Raw genomic sequence first — 21,097 nt, 5'->3', positions numbered from 1 at the left:
ACTATTATCAAATAAAACCTTCTTTAAAGAAAGTTAGCATTGTTCTTTCTAGTGTAAGTTCTGATACAAAGTCTAATAGTGTAAATGTTGATAAGAAAAATGTTAACATAAACTCTGATGCTAAATCCGATGCAAATGTTAACAAACTTAATAAGGCCAAAGGATCCAAGCAAGTCTGGGTCCTTAAAACTAATCATTAATGGTCTTTGTGATTGCAGGGCAACATGAAAAACATCCTAGTTCTGGATAGTGGATGTTCAGGACATATGACTGGAAATAAAGCCCTGCTATCAGACTTTGTGGAGAAAGCTGGCCCAAGTGTTTCTTATGGAGATGACAACATTGGAAAATCCTTGGGATATGGCAATATCAATCTGGGGAATGTCATTATTGAAAAAGTAGCTCTGGTCTCAGGACTTAAACACAATCTGCTCAGTGTTAGTCAAATCTGTGACAGAGGTTATCATGTGGATTTCTTTGAAGAACACTCTGAAGTTGTAAGCAAATCTACAAGCAAAGCTTTTATGAAAGGATACATGCATGGTAACATTTATGAAGCCAAGCTTTCAACAAGTACTGATGGTTCTGCAATCTTTCTGTTAAGTAGAACATCAATTGAAGAAAGCTGGAATTGGCACACGAAACTCTCTCATTTAAATTTCAACAATATAAATGTCAAGAAAGATCTTGTGAGAGGACTGCCAAAATCAGTATTGCTCCTGATGGCCTTTGTGATTCATGTTAGAAGGCTAAACAAAGAAAATCTTCATTCAAGAGCAAGACTGAATCATCAATTCTTGAGCCTTATCACCTACTACATGTTGATCTATTTGGTCCAGTGAATGTCATGTCTATTGTAAAGAAGAAATATGATATGGTCATAGTAGATGAGTTCACCAGATACACATGGATGTATTTCTTGTACACAAAAAGTGAAACTGCATCTATTTTGATTGATCAGATCAAGCAACTGGATAAATTAGTCAAAGATTCTGTGAAGATTATAAGAAGTGATAATGACACTGAGTTCAAGAATTTGATCATGGAAGAGTTCTGCAAAAACCTTGGAATAAAGCAGGAATTTTCTGCTCCTGGAACTCCACAATAAAATGAAGTTGTTGAAAGAAAGAACAGAACTCTTATTGAAGCTGCACGAACTATGATTGATGAAGCAAAGCTACCAACCTATTTTTGGGTTGAAGCTGTGCAGACTGCTTGTTTCACTCAGAATTCAACACTCATTAACAAGCATGGAAAGACACCATATGAGATGATGAAGAAAAAGAAGCCAAATCTGAAGTATTTTCATGTATTTGGATGCAAGTGTTTTGTTCTTAAGACTCATCCTGAACAGCTTTCCAAATTTGATCTAAAAGCTGATGAAGGAATTTTTGTTGGACATCCACTTTCCACAAAAGCCTTCAATGTCTACAATTTAAGAACAAGGGTTGTCATGGAATCTATCAACGTCTCTTTTGATGATAACAAGATTACTGGACTTGAAGATTTCAATGATCATGATCAACTGAGATTTGAAAATGAAGATTTAAATTCTGATACTGTAAATCCTGACAGTCTAAAGTTTGACAGTCGAAATGTTGATACTTCAAACTCTGATGGATTAAACTCTGATGTTATTGAAACTGTGGTGACTACGCCAAAGGAAGATGCACCTGTGCAGGGGGTTCATACTGAAGATACAACCACATCTCAAGAAGCATCAGAACCTACAACTAGCTCTTCAAGTTCTGATTCATCAAGTTCTGATGAGCCAAGTTCTGATAAGTTTGGAAACTCAAATTCTGAAGGATCCAACTCAGAGAGCATAGTTTCAGGAGGAGCATCAGAAAATGTTGATGAAGACAGCATGGATCATGGGGGAGCATCCAGTTCTAGAGAAAATCTTCCATCTGCAAGGAAGTGGACTAAATCACATACACCTAAGTTAATTATTGGAAATCTTGATGCAGGTGTCAGAACTAGAACAGCTACATCAAATGAATGTCTTTATAATTCTTTTCTTTCTCAGACTAAACCAAAGAAAGTGGAAGAAGCTCTTCAAGATGTTGATTGGGTGCAAGCAATGCAGGAAGAGTTAAATGAATTTGAAAGAAACAAAGTCTGGACCCTAGTGCCAAGACCAAAGAACAGATCTGTTGTTGGTATAAAGTGGGTGTTCAGAAACAAAACTGATAGTGATGGCATAATTACAAGGAATAAAGCAAGGCTGGTTGTAAAAGGATATTCTCAACAGGAGGGAATTGATTATGATGTAACATTTGCACCAGTTGCTAGATTGGAAGCCATAAGGATATTTTTTGCTTATGCTGCTCACAAAAAGTTTACTATCTTTCAAATGGATGTGAAAAGTGCTTTTCTTAATGGAGAATTGGAAGAGGAAGTATATGTTGAATAACCTCCAGGCTTTGTAGATTCCAAACTTCCAAATCATGTCTACAGGCTTGATAAAGCACTTTATGGCCTTAAGCAAGCTCCAAGAGCATGGTATGAGACTTTAGCTCAGTTTCTTCTGGAAAGTGGATTCAACAGAGGAACTATTGACAAAACACTGTTCTACCTCAACCATGGAAAAGACTTACTTTTGGTGCAAATATATGTTGATGATATCACAAGAAGTTTGCCAAACTGATGCAGTCATGATATCAAATGAGTATGATGGGGGAACTTAGCTATTCAAGTCAAGCAGAATGAAGAAGGCACTTTTATTTGTCAATTCAAGTACACCAGAAATTTGCTGAAGAAATTTGGAATGCAAGATTGTTCAAGTGCATCCACTCCCATGGCCACTGCAACAAAATTGGATAAGGACACTGGTACATCAGTAGATATACTGATTACAGAGGTATGATTGGCTCCTTACTCTATCTAACTGCAAGTAGACCTGATATCATGTATGCTACCTGTCTTTGTGCAAGATTTCAAGCAGATCCAAGAGAACCTCACTTAACAGCTGTGAAAAGAATTTTCAAGTACCTTAAGGGTACAGCTAATCTGGGATTGTGGTATCCTAGAGAATCATATTTTCAGCTAATAGGTTACTCAGATGCAGATTTTGCAGGATGCAAAATTGACAAGAAAAGCACAAGTGGAAGCTGCCAATTTTTTTGGAGGCAGATTAGTTTCTTGGTTTAGCAAGAAACAAAAGTCAATTTCCACATCAACTGCGGAAGCAGAGTATATTGCTGCAGGAAGCTGTTGTGCACAGATTCTTTGGATGAAGAATCAGTTACTGGATTATGGGTTAACATATTTTAAAATCCCTATTTACTGTGATAATCAAAGTGCTATTGCTATGACAGGTAATCCAGTTCAACACTCAACCACAAAGCACATCAGCATTAGGTACCACTTCATAAGGGAACATGTGGATGAAGGTACAGTGGAATTGCACTTTGTTTCAACAGATCAACAACTAGCAGATATCTTCACAAAACCACTGTGTGAAGCTACTTTTACAAGATTGGTAAATGAACTTGGAATGATTTCAGGTTCTTTCTCTAAATCTGCTTAGTTTATGTTCTGATACATCAGACTTTATGATCAGTATTTATAGATATTACTATCTTTGTGTATCCTGTGCTTAAATTGAAAATTGCTTAAGTACTGGTTGTTGTCTGATGTGAATTTCTAAACTCTAATAGTGATATGAATATTTCTATGAGTATTCAATCCAATGAGGATAATTGTGCTAGATGCTGGCCTAGTAGTCTACAATATACTAAAGTCCCATGTTTGAAGTAATTGTTTATGTGGAAATCTTTTAACACAAGTCAAATTCTGATATTGAGCTTAGTTAAGTTTACTTTGTGTATCTTATTACTAAGTCAAAAACTAGAATAGTGCTTCTTATCTGTTAAGTTCTGATGTTAGTAAATCTGATGGATGTACTAAGTACTGATAAACCTCACTTATTAAAAGAAAAAGGAAAAGTAAAAGGGAATAAAAATCAGGTACTCCTTTGAGATCTAGAGTAAAAATGTGGAAGAGAAGACCCAAGTGCATTGCTGGTATTAAGTAATATGCATCAGAAAAGCAGAATAAATATTTTTCTTGGTGACTTTTCACACTCTATGATTATTGGAGAAATACTCTGATAATAGCATAAATTCTGATAAGCAGTCGTAACTCACTTACACTGAGAAGCCATTGTAAAATGGAATTTCAAAAGATGCATAAAATGAGCACAAAATAGTTGAGGTGGACTCATGCATGAACTTATTCTAAAGTAGACCTCAGAATACTAACAGATTTTGAGCAAAGTTCTTAGTTATGCCTTATTTCTAAGATGTACTGAAGTGAATCAGACTTTAATCTTTATCTGATATTTAGCTTACTGCACACACATACACTCTATATAGATAATGAAAATTACTGTGGTGATAAATGTGGTTTTAGATGAACAGGTTAAGTGTCACTTGTATAAATTCTGAGGACAAGTAATGATGGAAATTCTGATGATTAAATTCTGAAGAAACGAAATCAGAATTTGTGTGAAGAATTACAGAAATAGGCATTCACCTTTCGAGTTAAGGAATAATATTTTGATGACCTTTTTAGCTCTGATACAAATCAAGTTCTGATTCTGACGTGGCAGTATTTGTTTACTTGGTTTATTTTTGGTCATTCTCTCATTGGTCATTTTTTTGAATATTGGTAAAGCAGTAATAATCATTTATTTAGTGGAAACAGTTTGTTTTTAAAATTTAAAATAAAACTGCACGTCCTTGATTAATGGGATTACTTGGTAAATGAAACGGTTTTTCTCCTTGAAAAACTGCATGTGATAAGTAATGATTACTGAATACCCGTGCCCATTAATTATCTTATACTGCTACATGTCTGACAAGTGTCTCAAACGGATATTTTTTTACCGTGTATAAGTAAAAGAGAGAAAATATTGTAAAATCTTTTATTCACTTTCATAATTTATCTCTCTCTTATTACTCTTATTCTCTCTCACAACTACTGACGATTTATCATACATACATTTTATCAAACACCTTACACGCAACCTAATTTCTCAATTATTTCTCATGGCACCCAAAGATTTAATTGTAGATGGAGCCAAGTTTGTACCTAACAACTATGGAGCTAAGATTTTCTAGCAAATAGTGAGATTGGGTATGCTTTGACCCAACCACAAGCCATTTCAAGCCAACAAGTTCTGACGTTCTGGCGGACTGGGCATTTTGATAATGGTGGTGCTACTGGTACTCCAAGCATCGTTTTTGAAGTAAATGATGTTGAGCATGTGGTTACTCCTGGAGCAGTCCGTAAAGCTCTCCACTTACCAGAAGGCTGTATTTTTTCCACAGTGGAGGAATCTGTTCTACAGCAGTTCATGGGCAGTTTGGGTTATGTGGGAAGTTTTGGAAAGCTTGGACAATTAAAAAGAGCAAAAATCAGGAAAGAATGGAACTTTTTCTTCGATTGTATCACTAAGGCATTCGCCAATAAGTGCTCCAACTTTGATGCCATTCCAATTATGAGTCAGCACATCGGGTATGCTCTTATTCATCAAACTCACTTTGATTTTGCAAGTGCTGTGCTAGGTTTCATAGGGGATAGGATTACAGAAGATAGGAATGTCGTGTACTTAGCTAGATTCTGTCAGCTTATATATGATTTATGTTGTGGTGGTGAACCCCAACCTACCACTGATTTAATTCCACCTTTTAAACTTGCAAAACGGGATTTTAATGATTTGTTAAATGCTGACATAAAGAAACAAGTGGTTAGACCCTTACAAATACCTCAGTCTGTAAAACAGATCCTGGTAAATGCTGATCCTCACACCTACAGATCTGTTTACCCTGATGTTCAATCCACCAGCACATCCCAGCCACCAACACAACCATTAGAACATACCACACTTACACCTCAAACTTCTCAACCTCAACCTACTCAACCCTCAATCCGAACATATTTCAAACCTTCACAGTCATCTCAACCTTCATCATCAGCACATACTGTGAGGCCTTCATCTTCAAAGCCCAAAAAGACAAAGACCGTACCTCAGGCACAACAGAAGAGAAGGAGGATTCTTCTGAGAGATGAGTCAGACAGTGAGGAACAGGTTCCAGTTTCAGAACCTGTTGTCAAAGAAGCTGAGAAGGTCTCTTCTCAGAAGGATACTGGAATTGGGGGTTCTAAGCTTCTCAAAAGGCTTAGAAGGATGTATTCTGATTAAACTCCCAAAGTCTTTCCACCTTCAAAGAGACATAAAAAGCAAAGAGCCGGGAGGCTTGTCAGTGTATCATCACATTCTGGAGAAACTCTGGAAGAAGAAGCTAAGGAAGGGGGTCAGCAATATCTCATCCCAACAGAACCAATTGTTGTTGATTTTCTTCCTTCAGCACTACCAGAACCTACTCAAGACAGAACACCTACTCCTCCTGTGTCTCCTGTAAATGAACCAGTACATACTGAAGACCCAGGCACAAGTGCTGAGATTGATATTCACAACCTGATTGTGCCTGAGGTTCTGTACTTAGAAGCTCCACCAGCTCCAATCACTCCACCACCAACACCACTTCTTGATGCTGATTTTAATCCAAAATTGCCTACAAAACCTTCCCTGCATCTAGATACTGAAGATCAGATTTTAGGTGAGCATCAGAATATGGCTGTTGATCAGAACTTAGTTGGAGATCAGCACTTAGAGGATGATTTTGAAGCCTCCATAGCCTCTCATACTATTCTTTTCTCAGAGGATGCTGCTGATGCTGATTCTACAAGTTCTGATGCTACTAATGATGAAGTTACTGGTGAAGCTGCTGCTACAAATGTAGATGCTAATGCAGCTGGTCCATCAGGACATGCACCTCGACAAACTGTTCATAAAGCTGAGATAGTCAAGAAGTTTGTCACAGGGGAAACACCGGTACCTTGGAGTGAAACTCCTAGAGGACAGGAGTGGACTAAGGAGTGGAACACAGTTACCTTTGTTCCTTCTGAAAAGATTCTTGCTGAGCATCTTGCACAAGCTGATGAAATGCTGATAAATGATGATTTCAAGACACAGCTAAGAGTTACTGCATTGAGTACAAGGCACCTTCAAGGTCAACACTCAATAACTAATGACAAGGTGAATAAAATTCAAGAAAACTTGATCCAGCAAGATATGAATCTGAAACTTGAAAAGAAAAGGTTTTTCCAACCTACCTTTGACAGAATTACCTACATTGAGAAAACCCAAGAGAAGCAACAGCCTCAGATTGATGAAATTTTGAAGAATCAAGCTTCTCATCAAAATCAACTCAATGAGATCCAATCCTCAGTGGAATTGTTTGTCTCTCTTCTATTACCTGCTGATGCCAAAAAGGGGGAGAAAGTAATTAAGTCCAAATGCAAACCTATCAAGATACTGAAGGGAAAGGATGATGGAAAAGATGACCCGGGAAACTCTGGAATGGGTGGAGGTCATGGTCAAGGTAAAGGTCTTTCATCAAGTAGAACTGGAATTACAAGTCAAAGAACAAGTTCTGATATTGGGAGAAGAATAATTTCTGATACTGGTAAAAGGATAAGTTCTGATGAACATCTGGAACTTGATGAGGAAATTTCAAGACAATTATTTCTGAAAGAAAATCCAGGATTGGACTTTGAGAGTTTAAAGGAAGAAGAAGCTGGACTTAAGTCAGAAAAAGTCAACTCCAAATCTGAAGCTTCTGTTGTTGAAAAGAAAATTCCTAAGGCTAAAGGCATTGTGATAAATGAAAGGGTAAATCCTAATGCAACCAAGGCCAAATCACAAATGCAGATATATCCAAGGTCCAAGGGCAAAGAAAAAGTTGGTGAACCTGTAAAGGTTTATGTGCCTCCTATGGATGAAGAAATATCTGTTGAAAATGCTAATCTTACTCTGGTTTCAAAGAAGATTTCTCAAATAACCTCTGACATGGCTCAAGTTGTTCAGAGTCAAGATATAGTAAGTTCTGATATGACACTGAAGCAAGCAACCTCTGTCATAGCTCAAGTTAGCTTGATATCAGAAGATAAGTTAAAGGAAACCTCTGACATTGCTCATGTTAAATCCTCAAAGTTACTCCTACCAGGATTCACTAAAGCTAAAAAGACTCAACCTTTGAAGACTGCAGCAAGTGGTTTTGAAGCAAGAGTTGTTATAGGAAAGGAAGCAAGAGATAAATCTGGATTGGGTAGTGCTGATGAAAGAAGAGTGCAGAACACAACCAATGATCCAACTTGCTTAAGTGCAAAAGGTGTTGGAGCAACTCCTGAAAGATTGAATCAGCTTGAATCTGTACAGATGGTTTACCATACCTTCTTAAAAGAACACATCTTGTTATATTTCGTAACAGATGGAAGATTTTACTATATAAGGGAGAATGCTATACGACTGAAGTATTTCGAGGAACTAGAACATGTTCTATTCTTACTTCAAGTGAAGAACAGATTAACAGAAAATGTTGCAAATAATTTGAAGACTTAAATTCAGAGACAGATAAGCTTTATTCTGTAAAGTCTGACAACACATACTGTCCCAAGTACAGAGATCACAAAGGTGATATTGTTGAGATGAAGCCTAACTCTGCTAAGATTATAACTACCTTTCTGGGTTATAAGGCTGTAGAATTCAATCTTGAGTCTGACAAGGCATATTTGATCAGACTGGATCAGGACATAAGGAAATCGAGAATAAATGATCTCAGGGCTGCTATCTTTCAAATTGGTGAAGATACAGTTGAATTGAAGAATGCTAAAAGGAGGATAATTGATGAACTTAAATATGTTGAGAGATGTTTGTTAAAGAACTATCTTAGAACAACTCATGATATCAAAGAGATCAGTAATTGAAGCCAAGTCAAGATCTACAACTGCTCAAATTCTAATGTGTATACAGACTGAAGCTGTTATCACAAGTTAAAGTTGGTAAAGCTTTAAGGACTGTAAGTTGTACTTATCTAGTCAAATTTTCATACATTTGTACTTAATGTTTTTGACATCATCAAATATCTGTTAAACTTGAATATTATGCTAATTTACAAGTTGGGGGAGATTGTTAGATATATTTGATAATGTCATGTATAATATGATTTGTGTTTAGTTTTCAGATTTTACTTAAACAGGACAAATCAGTACTTAACTGGAAATCATCACTTATACTGAAGTCAGACCTTAAGTAGTCAGAACTTAAGTTATCAGGAGATATTTATCAGAAGATAATATCAGGACTTAAGAAGACTTTCAGATAAGGAAGGCGGCTGATTGAAAGGAAAGAAGATCAAGACAAACGCAAGAAGAGATATGCATGAAGAAGGAATTCTATGAAGAATAGAATACTTGGAAGAAAATATATCTGATTGATATATTTTAGGAAGCAGAATTATATTCTATATCAATTAGCAATTATCTTGTAACTGTGTAGTATATAATCACAGATATAGGGTTTACACTATATGTGTTATCATTATCAAGAATAATATTCATTGTAACCCTAGCAGCTCTCGTGATATTTGTTCATCACTGAGAGAGGACAGTTCCATATTGTAACAAAGTTCATTATATTAAATAAAGTTTGTTTTCTGTTACTTGAGTTCTTTAATCCTATTTGATTGTGCTAAACATTGTATTCAACCCCCTTCTACAGTGTGTGTGACCTAACAGATAGGTTTTGGGAAGCGGTGGATATAGCTTCGGGTGCATCCGAATCACTTGAGGGACGTAATTTTCCGAGGAGAGCTAGAGGTGGTTCCACTCTAACCTGTACTCGACGTAACAATAGTTCGACACAAGATCATATTGATGAGGAAGATGAAGATGAAGACAATATTCCTTTCGATGATAAGGAAGTGGAAGATGATTATGGTATCCCACCCGAGGAGAATACTCAAGGAGGAGATGGAGAGGGGGATGGAGATGGAGATGATTCCGAGATTGATGATTATGATGCATGATTGTGTTTGTTTAGTTGATTTGACTCTTTAGTTATGTTTTTATTTGATTAGAGATGTTTGACTTAGGGTATTTGAACTTGTTATCTTTAGTTTTTATTTGAACTATAATTTTGAAGTATGTTTACTTATATTATATATTATAACTAGCTCTGTAGCCTGTGCGAGGCACGGGCATGTTCTAAAATATTACAATATTTTTTTATTAGTTTCGGTGTATCTTTGGGATATTTGAAAATTTAAATTAGTGATAAATATTTGCGATTACCAACCTTATTTTTCTATGTGTTGTATTCATAGAAGTTCTCAATGGCAATTATATTATTATCGACTTGTTTGATACTCCATAATATGCTTTTTTGTATTTTGTGTTGTATTAGTGTTAATTTCGTGTAACACACATGCATAGTGTATATGTGACCATATACCATCGACGTAGCAATTTATAATTTGATCTGCAAAAAAATGTTTTTTTGTGTTGTATTGATAAGAATTTCATGTAATATACGTTCATGATGATTTAAATGTGATTATGTTATTGTCTATTTTGTAAGTAAGTATTTGATACTCATAATATGTCATAAATAATCGTATTAAATTTCAAACAGTTTTAAAAAATATTATATTTTGCAATTGTACTCTAAAATTAGTGAGTGATATTTTTTTATCAGCTACTTAAACCATGATTAATATGATACATGTTATTAAAAAAATTGATGTAATTTAATCATGTTTATATTAATAAATATATGAGATATCTAATTCTTAATTAAATTAATAACTTTTAAAATGATATATATTATTGTAAGTAACATATGTATGCATATATATGTAAGTGTGTGTATATATATAGCTATTAATTACAAAATAATTAATATGCATTAATGAAGATTAGCTATTAATGGATATTAAATACGAAATAATAAATAGGATAAGGGTTAAACTTGTCATTTTACATTGAATAAATTGTCTCACCCAACCCCCATTTGCTCTATTATATATATAATAGATTACTCTAAATAGAATATTGTCGACTATTTACGACTAGTCGGGAGACTTGTCGACTAGTCAATTCCACGATACTCGGACACGACTTGTCGACTTAACAACCATGGTCAAGATTAAACTCAAATAGGATACATAATCCCTATCAAGGCGTAAGATCCAAATTTGAAGCGTGAATCGCGAAGTATCATAACCATCCATCACAGTTGTTTAGACGTCGCCTACGTGGAACGTCGGTAAAAAATGGATCTCCGCTATCTTGATTTTATTAGGTTAGGCGATTTTGACGGAGGCTAGGCGTGTAATATAAAGGTGAGCGGCCGCGTCTAGGCGTACGTTAGGCGTTCAACTATATATAAATGTATGATTTTTTTAAGATGTGATTTTACTTTAATGAAGTTGTACTATTCAGTATACTCATATTAAAAGTCTAAAAATCGTCAAACAATAGTTAATAAAATCTATTTGTTGTAACCAAATACAATAATCTTTACATTAATGTAATTATTATCAAAATAAATCAAAACATATTTACATAATATCTAATATATATGCCTATATATAGTAGAACGCCTAATTCGCCAAATGGACGGCTAGGGGCACCTTACCCCACACGTCTTGGCATTTCGCTATCGTCTTCGTTCAACTTTACGCCTTGACAGGTATGAGAGCCGGTAATCGCACTCCTTCTTACTTTAAAAAAAATAATCACAAATTAAACAAGAAAATAGTATTCATCATAATCTTAACATTCAAACATATAAAAGAGCTTAAATGAAATTATAATAATGTAATGTAGCTTTAAGGTTATGTGGTTAAAAAGTTTTAGTGTCGTCTAACTCAATCTCCGGCTTACTTTTAGATGGAGGTTGAGATTTAGTGACCATCGAGGGACATGTGATGGAGACCGATTATTGTGTAAAACACTTTATGTTTTTTCCAGTTTACCTTCTTTTTTGAATATTATTATATTTTATTGTTATGACCACCTTTTGCCTTCTTAGCGCCTTTTTGTGCTTCATGAGCGCCTTCTGGACAATTTTAAAATAGCACATCTTGCGCCTAAGCGTGCAGTGCCACTAATCGCGCTTCTAAAATACCCGAACTTCCCTGTTCTTTTAATAATTTTAAGTTCAATTTTCTCATAGGTAAGAAAAGGTTAGTTACATGATTTTAAAAATACTATCTTAAATGTTATAAAAAAAGCCAATGAGAGGATCACTTAGAGGGTTGTGTTAAAAGTTACTGATAATATATCAAGGACATCTGGATAGTGTGACCATCCATCCAGCTTATATGCCCCTCAAAAAGAAGGCTCGCCTAAGTTTCGAATTTGAAAAATTTAGCACTTAATGCTGTTATTAAACAGGTGCAAAAGTAAAAAGTAGCTTTTAAGCAACTACTCAAGTATGATAAAGAATAAGGATCATTGAAATTTTGAAGTTGATGGAAAGAAATGAGTGACAAGCTTGTAAGCTTGCCTTAGACACTCTTAATATTCTTTTTACCTTCACATTTGATCTTAACAGTAAAAATCTTTACTTTAAAAACTATCGTGATCACTCCCAGCTTGAAATTCATTAATAGCGATGTATCAGTGAAGAGAGTTGAGTGGTAAGATAAGGTGAAAAGGAGTACTTGTGAAAACAATCTGCGATTAATACAAATAATCAAACAAGTGTGTGCGTGAGTAAACGAAATCAAACGGAGGAAGAAAAGATATAAACAGAAGAGAGATCCTCGAGTCCAGTTGAAACTGTCTCCTTAAAGCTATTTCGTCTCTCACCGTATGTGCGAGTCGATAGCCTTCCAGGATAAAACGAGGTAGCGGCGGCGTTACGGATAACAAGCACCTTCAACGAGCTTGAACGGGCACGAAACTATCATCGAGAGAGAGAGATTTGTGTTTAGAGGCGAATATGTTTTTGGTGTGTCTAACCCTAACTCCTTAGAGGTATTTATATAGGTGTAGATAGACTTGTGCGCTACTCTTTTCCATAATTAAATATCATTAATTATGGAATCAGTGTAATACTTGCAAGCTACTCTATTCCATAAATAATCTGAAACAGGATCAGATTAAATATATCAAGACATACACCATATCAATTAATCTGAAACAAAATCAAATTAATTTATGCCATAATATTTGAGCCAAATTCTAATGGAAAATAATAATTTCCATTATTAAGAGAATATCATCATATCTCACACATCTTTTAGTCATAATGCTCAAAAATATGACTTACCAATATGGGACTTATACCCATATTTTCCAACAATCCCCCACATGGGTGAGATTGGTGATCTTAGTAGCACACACCAGACAGACAGACAGACACGGAGTTTGACTTGGTGATAGTTTCTTCGATCAGATATAGCATATGATAGGTAGAGAATGCTCCTTGAACCTTCGCTCGAGTAAGCATACCGACTTTACTGGTAGACAGTAGACGTGCTTGTCCTTGAACTGTTCGACCGTTTATGTAAACGATGATATACTTATCACTATATCGTTTTTGACTCGTTCAGCTCTCATGAGTATGTCCATTTTGGCCATGGAACATCGTCCTGGTTCTGCAGAAGTTTCTAAAGAATTGTGCCTCGCAATTCTCCTTTGAAGCGGCCCCACTTCTCTCCCACATAGGTGATCTTTATCTTATAGAGTAACCCGCGTTTACTCAACTGAATTCCATGCGTTCACTCCTGAGCTCCATGTATTCATCAAAGATCATTAAAGGCTCAAAGCTTAACCTCGTACCTTACGGGTCTCACTGTTTCCTCATCATAGAAACAGGCCAGGGGTTACCCCCACAGTGATTTGGTCATCATGATTTAGTTGTCCCATTGAACCAAGTTCTTGGGATCTCCAGTCAGCAATGGTTGGATGTCCACCATGATGCCGTTAAGCAATAGGCTTAAGGCCCATCCCTCTCGATGATTTCTCAACCACTTCTCTTGATAACCCTTTGGTTAGTGGATCCGCGATATTATCCTTTGACGGTATATAGTCAATAGTGATAATTCCGGTTGAGATCAATTGTCTAATGGAACTGTGTCGTCGTCGTATATGACGAGACTTTCCATTATACATCATGCTCTGTGCTCTGCCAATAGCGGATTGACTATCACAGTGAATCCCTATTGCAGTTACAGGCTTTGGCCATCTTGGAATATCCTCCAGAAACTGACGTAGATATTCAGCCTCTTCGGCGTATTTATCTAGTGCCACAAACTCAGCTTCCATCGTGGAATGAGTTATCACCGTTTGTTTTGAGGATTTCCATGATATTGCCGCTCCAGCTAATGTAAACACATAGCCACTCGTAGACTTAAGTGCTTTCTTGCTAGATATCCAATTTGCGTCAGTATATCCTTCTAATACTGCTGGGTATCTGCCATAGTGCAGTCCATAGTCTCGAGTTCCCCTCAAGTACCTTAGTACCCTTATAATCGCTTTTCAGTGATCAGCTCCCGGATTACTCGTAAACCTACTCAACTTGCTAATTGAGTATGCAATGTCTGGTCTTGTACAACTCATGAGGTACATCAGACTACCAATTATCCTCGAGTATTCTAATTGGGAAACAGCTACACCTTTGTTCTTGGATAGGTGCAAAGTCATATCCACAGGTGTCCTAGCTTTCTCAAAGTCATCCTTAAGAAACTTCTCAAGGATCTTGTCAACATAATGTGGTTGACTTAATGCGAGACCCTCTGATGTTCTAGAAATTTGAATTCCCAGAATTACATTTGCTAGTCCCATATCTTTCATGTCGAACCTTGATTTCAACATGTCCTTTGTAGATTTGATAACTTTATCATTGCTTCCAGCAATAAGTAGATCATCTACATATAGTGTCATCATGACATAGCCATTGTCATTCTCCTTGACATAGCTGTTCTCGTTATCCTTGTAATAGGCACAGTTATCACATTCATTGATTTTGAAACCATTGGCCAGCACGACCTCATCAAATTTTTCATGCCATTTCATAGGCGCTTGTTTCAAACCATACAATGATTTCACCAATCTACACACTTTCCTTTCTTATCCTGGGACAACAAACCCTTCAGGTTGTTCCATATAGATTTCTTCATCTATGTCTCCATTTAGGAAAGCTGTTTTCACATCCATTTGATGTACAGTTAGATTACGCATTGCAGCAATAGCAAACATCATCCTTATGGACGTTATTCTCGTTACAGGAGAATATGTATCAAAGTAATCAAGGCCTTTTTGTTGCTTGTATCCTTTAATTACAAGTCTGGCCTTATACTTATCAATAGTGCCATCAGTTTTCAACTTCTTCTTGAAAACCCACTTGCTACCTAATGGTTTGCAACCAGTTGGCAAGTCCACTAATTCCCAAGTATGATTTTGCATAATTGAATCAACTTCATTCTTGATGGCCTCTTTCCACATAGGCCCATCAGGTGAGGTAACCGCCTCCTTATAAGTTTTTGGGTCACCTTCTTCGAGCAAATAGGTCATAAAATCAGACCCATAGGATTTCTCCGTTCGTTGTCTTTTGCTCCTTCTCACTACCCCCACATTTTCGTCTTCACTTTCGTCACTCTCATTATCGTCATCTACAGACTCATGAGATCGTTTAGACATCGTAGGTTGTTGGTTTCCTGGATTACAGGGAAACATCGTCTCAAAAAATGAGGCATTCCTTGATTCCATAATGGTATTCTTTTGAATATCAGGAATCTTGGATTCTTGAACAAGAAACCGATATGCAGTGCTGTGTGGAGGATATCCGATGACGACACAATCCACAGTCTTAGGACCTATCTTCACCTTCTTCGGTGTAGGGATCAGTACCTTTGCAAGGCACCCCCACACTTTCAGGTGTTGGTAACTTGGTTTCTTTTTCTTCCACATCTCATAAGGACTTACATCCTTATTCTTGCGCATCGTAATATTTAAAATATTATTTGCGCTTAAGATGGCTTCTCCCCATATCGATTGTGGGAGCCCAGAGCTTAACAACATCGCATTCATCATCTCTTTCAGAGTGCGATTCTTCCTTTCAGCCACACCATTTGACTGAGGGGAGTATGGTGCAGTGACCTCATGGATTATACCATGTTGTGAACAGAATTCCCCAAACGGTTCAACATATTCACCTCCACGATCACTTCGTATCGTTTTGATTTTCTCAGTTTGTTGTGTCTCAACTTCTTCCTTATAGATTTTAAATTTATCTATAGCTTCGTCTTTGCTTTTCAACAAATATACATAGCAGTATTTTGTACAATCATCAATGAATGTAATAAAATACTTGTTTCCTCCTCTTGTTGGAGCGAATTTTAAATCACATATGTCGCTATGTATTAGGTCTAGCACTTTGGTGTTCCTTTCCACACGTTTAAATGATGATCTCGTTAATTTTGCCTCAACACAAGTCTCACACTTATGTTTTGGATCAATAGTAAGTTTAGGTATGTATTCTTTTGCACTTAAACGTCGTAAAGTGTCATAATTTACATGTCCTAATCTAGCATGCTATAAATTAGGAGACTCAAGCAAGTAAGCAGAAGAATTCTTCCTTTCATTATCGTCCTTAACGGACATTACATTGAGCTTAAAAGCCCATCAGTTAAATAACCCTTGCCTACAAACATACCACTCTTAGACAAAATAACTTTATCTGACTCTATTACAATGCGAAAGCCATGCTTATTCAACAGAGAACCAAACACAAGGTTCTTGCGAATATCAGGCACATAAAGTACATTCTTCAAAGTCAGATTCTTCCCAGAGGTCATCTTCAGGATCACCGTGCCTTCACCCTCAATGGTAGAAGTTGCTGAATTCCCCATGTAGAGCTTCTCACCAGTTCACTTCAGAGACCGTAGCACAGAGGTCTATGTCACCCATCTCCTTGGAGATATTCTCTACCATGTTTGCTTCTTTCTTCTTGTTGGGCTTCTTGGGCTTCTTGCAGTCAGAAGACCTATGACCAACTTTATCACAGTTATAGCACTTCCCTTAAAATTTCGACTTCGAAATCCCTCCCTTGGGTGCCAGCTTTGCCCCTTTACCAGAATTAGCCTTCTTGGGCTTGGAGCTTTGAGCATGCTCCACCATGTTTGCCTTCTCAGTGGCAACGTTAACTTTCTTCTCGGACCCTCTGTTGTCTTCTTCAATACGAAGTCTAACAATAAGATCCTCCATAGACATCTCCTTTCGCTTGTGCTTAAGGTAGTTCTTGAAATATTTCCATCAAGGTGGAAACTTTTCAATAACAGCAGCAACTTGGAAAGACTCACTTATGACCATTCCCTCAGCATGAATGTCATGAATGATCACCTGTAGTTCCTGCACCTGACTGATCACAGTCTTAGAGTCTGCCATCTTATAATCAAGAAAGCGGCCAACAATCCACTTCTTTGCCCCAGCGTCCTCGGTTTTATACTTATGGTCAAGTGACTCCCATAAGACCTTAGCTGTTGGCTTCGCGCTATATACGTTATACAACGAGTCAGACAAACAATTTAACACATAGTTCCGATAGATGTAGTCGGAGTGCTTCCAAGCATCAGCAGCATACACAGTCTGCATGTTACTCTCAGCAGTGAGCAACGGTGGTTCTTCCTTAAGGAAGCGATCCATATGCAACGTGGTCAGATAAAAGTGCATCTTTTGTTGCCAACGTTTGAAGTTCGTTCCGTTGAACTTCTCAGGTTTTTCAGCATGTGCAGCAGGCACAGTTGGCATAACAGGTGCAGCAGGCACCACGGGTGGAACAGATGGTACGTGCGTCTGTACTACAGGTGTATGCACATCAGTAGGCACCGCAGGTATGATCGGAGGAGTGAATCCTGCCGATATCTGTCCAAGAGGAACACTAAACTGTCCAATGACAGTGTGTCCCACAGGCACATGTCCCGAAGGCACATGTCCCGAAGGCACATGTCCAACAGGCGTTTGACCCCCATCAGATCGTACGATCCGTGCGTTAGGGTTAATCGGCTGCTGGTGAACCCCATCAGATCCAGTGATCTGTGTGTTGGGATCGGCCGTCATGTTCATCGAATCGTTCACAGTTTGGTTCTCCATCGATCTGTTACTCAACAAAACAAGCAGATACAGATGTATCAGTCACAGATGTATATAAAATAAGTAGCTTTAAGATTGTGAAAACAATCTGCGATTAATACAAATAATCAAACAAGTGTGTGCGTGAGTAAACGAAATCAAACGGAGGAAGAAAAGATATAAACAGAAGAGAGATCCTCGAGTCCAGTTGAAACTGTCTCCTTAAAGCTATTTCGTCTCTCACCGTATGTGCGAGTCGATAGCCTCCCAGGATAAAACGAGGTAGCGGCGGCGTTACGGATAACAAGCACCTTCAGCGAGCTTGAACGGGCACGAAACTATCACCGAGAGAGAGAGATTTGTGTTTAGAGGCGAATATGTTTTTGGTGTGTCTAACCCTAACTCCTTAGAGGTATTTATATAGGTGTAGATAGACTTGTGCGCTACTCTTTTCCATAATTAAATATCATTAATTATGGAATCGGTGTAATACTTGCAAGCTACTCTATTCCATAAATAATCTGAAACAGAATCAGATTAAATATATCAAGACATACACCATATCAATTAATCTGAAACAAAATCAAATTAATTTATGCCATAATATTTGAGCCAAATTCTAATGGAAAATAATAATTTCCATTATTAAGAGAATATCATCATATCTCACACATCTTTTAGTCATAATGCTCAAAAATATGACTTACCAATATAGGACTTATACCCATATTTTCCAACAGTACTTACACTACAGCTTGGGTTTTTTGTGGCAACCAGTTGGATAAGAACAATCAATAGTACAATGTTTTATGACATACTTCCCTATGCAGTTGCGCGCGCACACACATCTTGGAATCCTGTATATCGGAAATATGGTTGTTCTCAGTCACGAGAATTTCTTAACAAAAAATGAAATTTGCTTATGTTGTTACCTTGTTTCGTCACTATTACCTTAACTAAAATTATGTGCCATATCACCAAATTGAATAAAATACTGACTATAATAATCAAGGAAAATTATAGCTGTGGACTTTAACTTGTGTTCCCTGTTATCACACTCCCCCCACCCCCAAAAAATTGGTCATCGTGTTTTTTCTGCTTATCTTTTGAATTGATTTCTATATACTTCTTCCCTGAAACAAAGGTTTTTTGGTGACTCGATAGCAGAGTAATTTGATTGCGACGCATGGATCGTGGAAAGAAGCCAAGTAAGATTCTTGCTGCCAAAAATAGCAAATTTTACATGGACTCGAAAGACACTATTAGGGAGCATGCTCTCGCTTTCCTTCCTGCAAAATCACTTTTCAGATGCCAGGGTGTCCGTAGAGACTGGATGCTGCAAATTTCAACTCCTTTTTTCGCTCACAACCAAACCCTTTCGTACCATGGGATTTCAGGTCTCTTTTATCAAACTCATGACAACCCACCATCATTTGTCACCACTGATCCAAAATCTTGTGGCGTGCCAGACCCGTCCCTAAAATTTTTACCAGTTCCCGTTGATATCTGGAGCTCATCAAATGGGCTGCTTTGTTGCCAGGGTCGTACTGGGGATAAGACATACTACATATGCAATCCAATCACCAAGCGGTGGAAAAACATTCCCAAACAAAATGCAAATCATGGATCTGATCCCGCTGTTGTGCTAGTCTTTGAGCCATCATTGCTCAACTTCGTGGCCGAGTACAAGCTTGTGTGTGCTTTCCCATCTCCAGATTTTGATGGTGCAAATGAATTTGAGATATATTCCTCCAAAGAAGGATCATGGAAAATCTCTGGGGAAATTTGTATTGCAGATAGAAAGCTAATTCCAAAAACTGGTGTTCATGTCAACGGTATTGTTTACTGGCAATCCAGGAACGGGGGTATTGTTTCCTTTGATCTGATGAAGGACAGGTCACAGCTAATCCAAGTCTATTCACGTCCATATTCATTAATTGGTATAATGGATGGAAAGCTTTGTACTGCTTATTCCAGTGGTAACTTTGTTAGTGTTATTACCCTGTCTAATGTTTACTCTAACACAATGCAAATAGGCAGTAGTGATGAAACATGGAAAGACAAGATCACTTTTCGGTTGGACCATGCATCTCTTGGTGTTTCTCAGGAGTACATGCAGATATTATATATTGGAAATGATGTGGTGTTGGGTCATTGTTGATAACTCTTGGTGGCGGGGCTGCTTCTTCGACGCCGTCCTGGATCCTTCGCCGCTGTAGAGGTGTAGCTGTGGTTGGGTTCCTACAAAACAACACCGGAAGGGGGGTTGGAGCCCCGCGGCGCCTCCGGCGTGAGAGTAAAAACTAGCTTTTTGGGAAGATGAAGATGGATATGAATATGAATGCAGGGTGGCTGTGTGTGTATATGAGTGTGAAAGAATGATTAACCCCAAAATTTCACCTTCTTGGGCTATTTATAGCCCAAGGGTAGGGTTTTGGGGTTGGTATCTTTAGATCATAGCCATTGGTTCTGGGAGCGGAGGACACCTGACTGGAGTGGATGCTTTACACGTGTCAGTGCGGTACTGGCTGAGGAATGTTCTGAGGATCCTCTGACACGGTGCCCTGATCATTCCCATGATTGATGTGTGACAGTTGTCCCGGTCATGTGCTTGGGCCAGTGTCTCACGTGCTGGGATTTACCAAGGTTGGGCTCGCGGGACTGAGCTGGTCAGGACTGGTAGTGTGCGGGACTACTCATTCCAGGAGCTGTGTGGAGTTAGGAGTCTAGGAGTAGTCCTTCCAGGAGTTATATGGAGTTAGGAGCCTAGGAGTAGTCCTTCCAGGAGCTATATGGAGTTAGGAGCCTAGGAGTAGTCCTTCCAGGAGATATATGGAGTTAGGAGCCTAGGAGTAGTCCTCTCAGGAGCTATATGTGCTATCATATGCCCCTCACTCCCTTATTCAGATTTTCTGGATGGGGGAGTAAATTTGGGTTATCATGTGCTATCATGTGCCCCCCACTCCCTTATTCAGATTTATAGCTCCTGAGAGGACTACTCTTATGCTCCTAACTCCATATATCTCCTAGAAGGACTACTCCTAGGCTCCTAACTCCATATAGCTCCTGGAAGGACTACTCCTAGACTCCTAACTCCTTATAGATT

At 37.7% G+C, this 21,097-nt stretch overlaps 1 protein-coding gene across 1 annotated transcript; it reads left to right on the top strand.

The window, feature by feature from the left end:
* The first annotated feature begins 19,177 nt into the window (after positions 1–19,177).
* LOC141689681 (F-box protein At5g49610-like) lies at positions 19,178–20,152 on the top strand. Its single transcript, XM_074494039.1, has one exon. The coding sequence runs from the start codon at positions 19,178–19,180 to the stop codon at positions 20,150–20,152; it is 975 nt and encodes a 324-aa protein (XP_074350140.1).
* Positions 20,153–21,097: the final 945 nt, after the last annotated feature.

This window comes from Apium graveolens, chromosome 10 (assembly GCF_009905375.1).
Source record: "Apium graveolens cultivar Ventura chromosome 10, ASM990537v1, whole genome shotgun sequence".
Taxonomy (NCBI): Eukaryota; Viridiplantae; Streptophyta; class Magnoliopsida; order Apiales; family Apiaceae; genus Apium; species Apium graveolens.
Note: the sequence above shows the minus strand (reverse complement) of the source record. Positions and strands in the feature narration are given on the sequence as shown.

What these genes read in the sequence shown, in the direction of transcription:
- LOC141689681 (XM_074494039.1), top strand. Translation starts at nt 19,178, where the DNA reads ATGGATCGTGGAAAGAAGCCAAGTAAGATTCTTGCTGCCAAAAATAGC.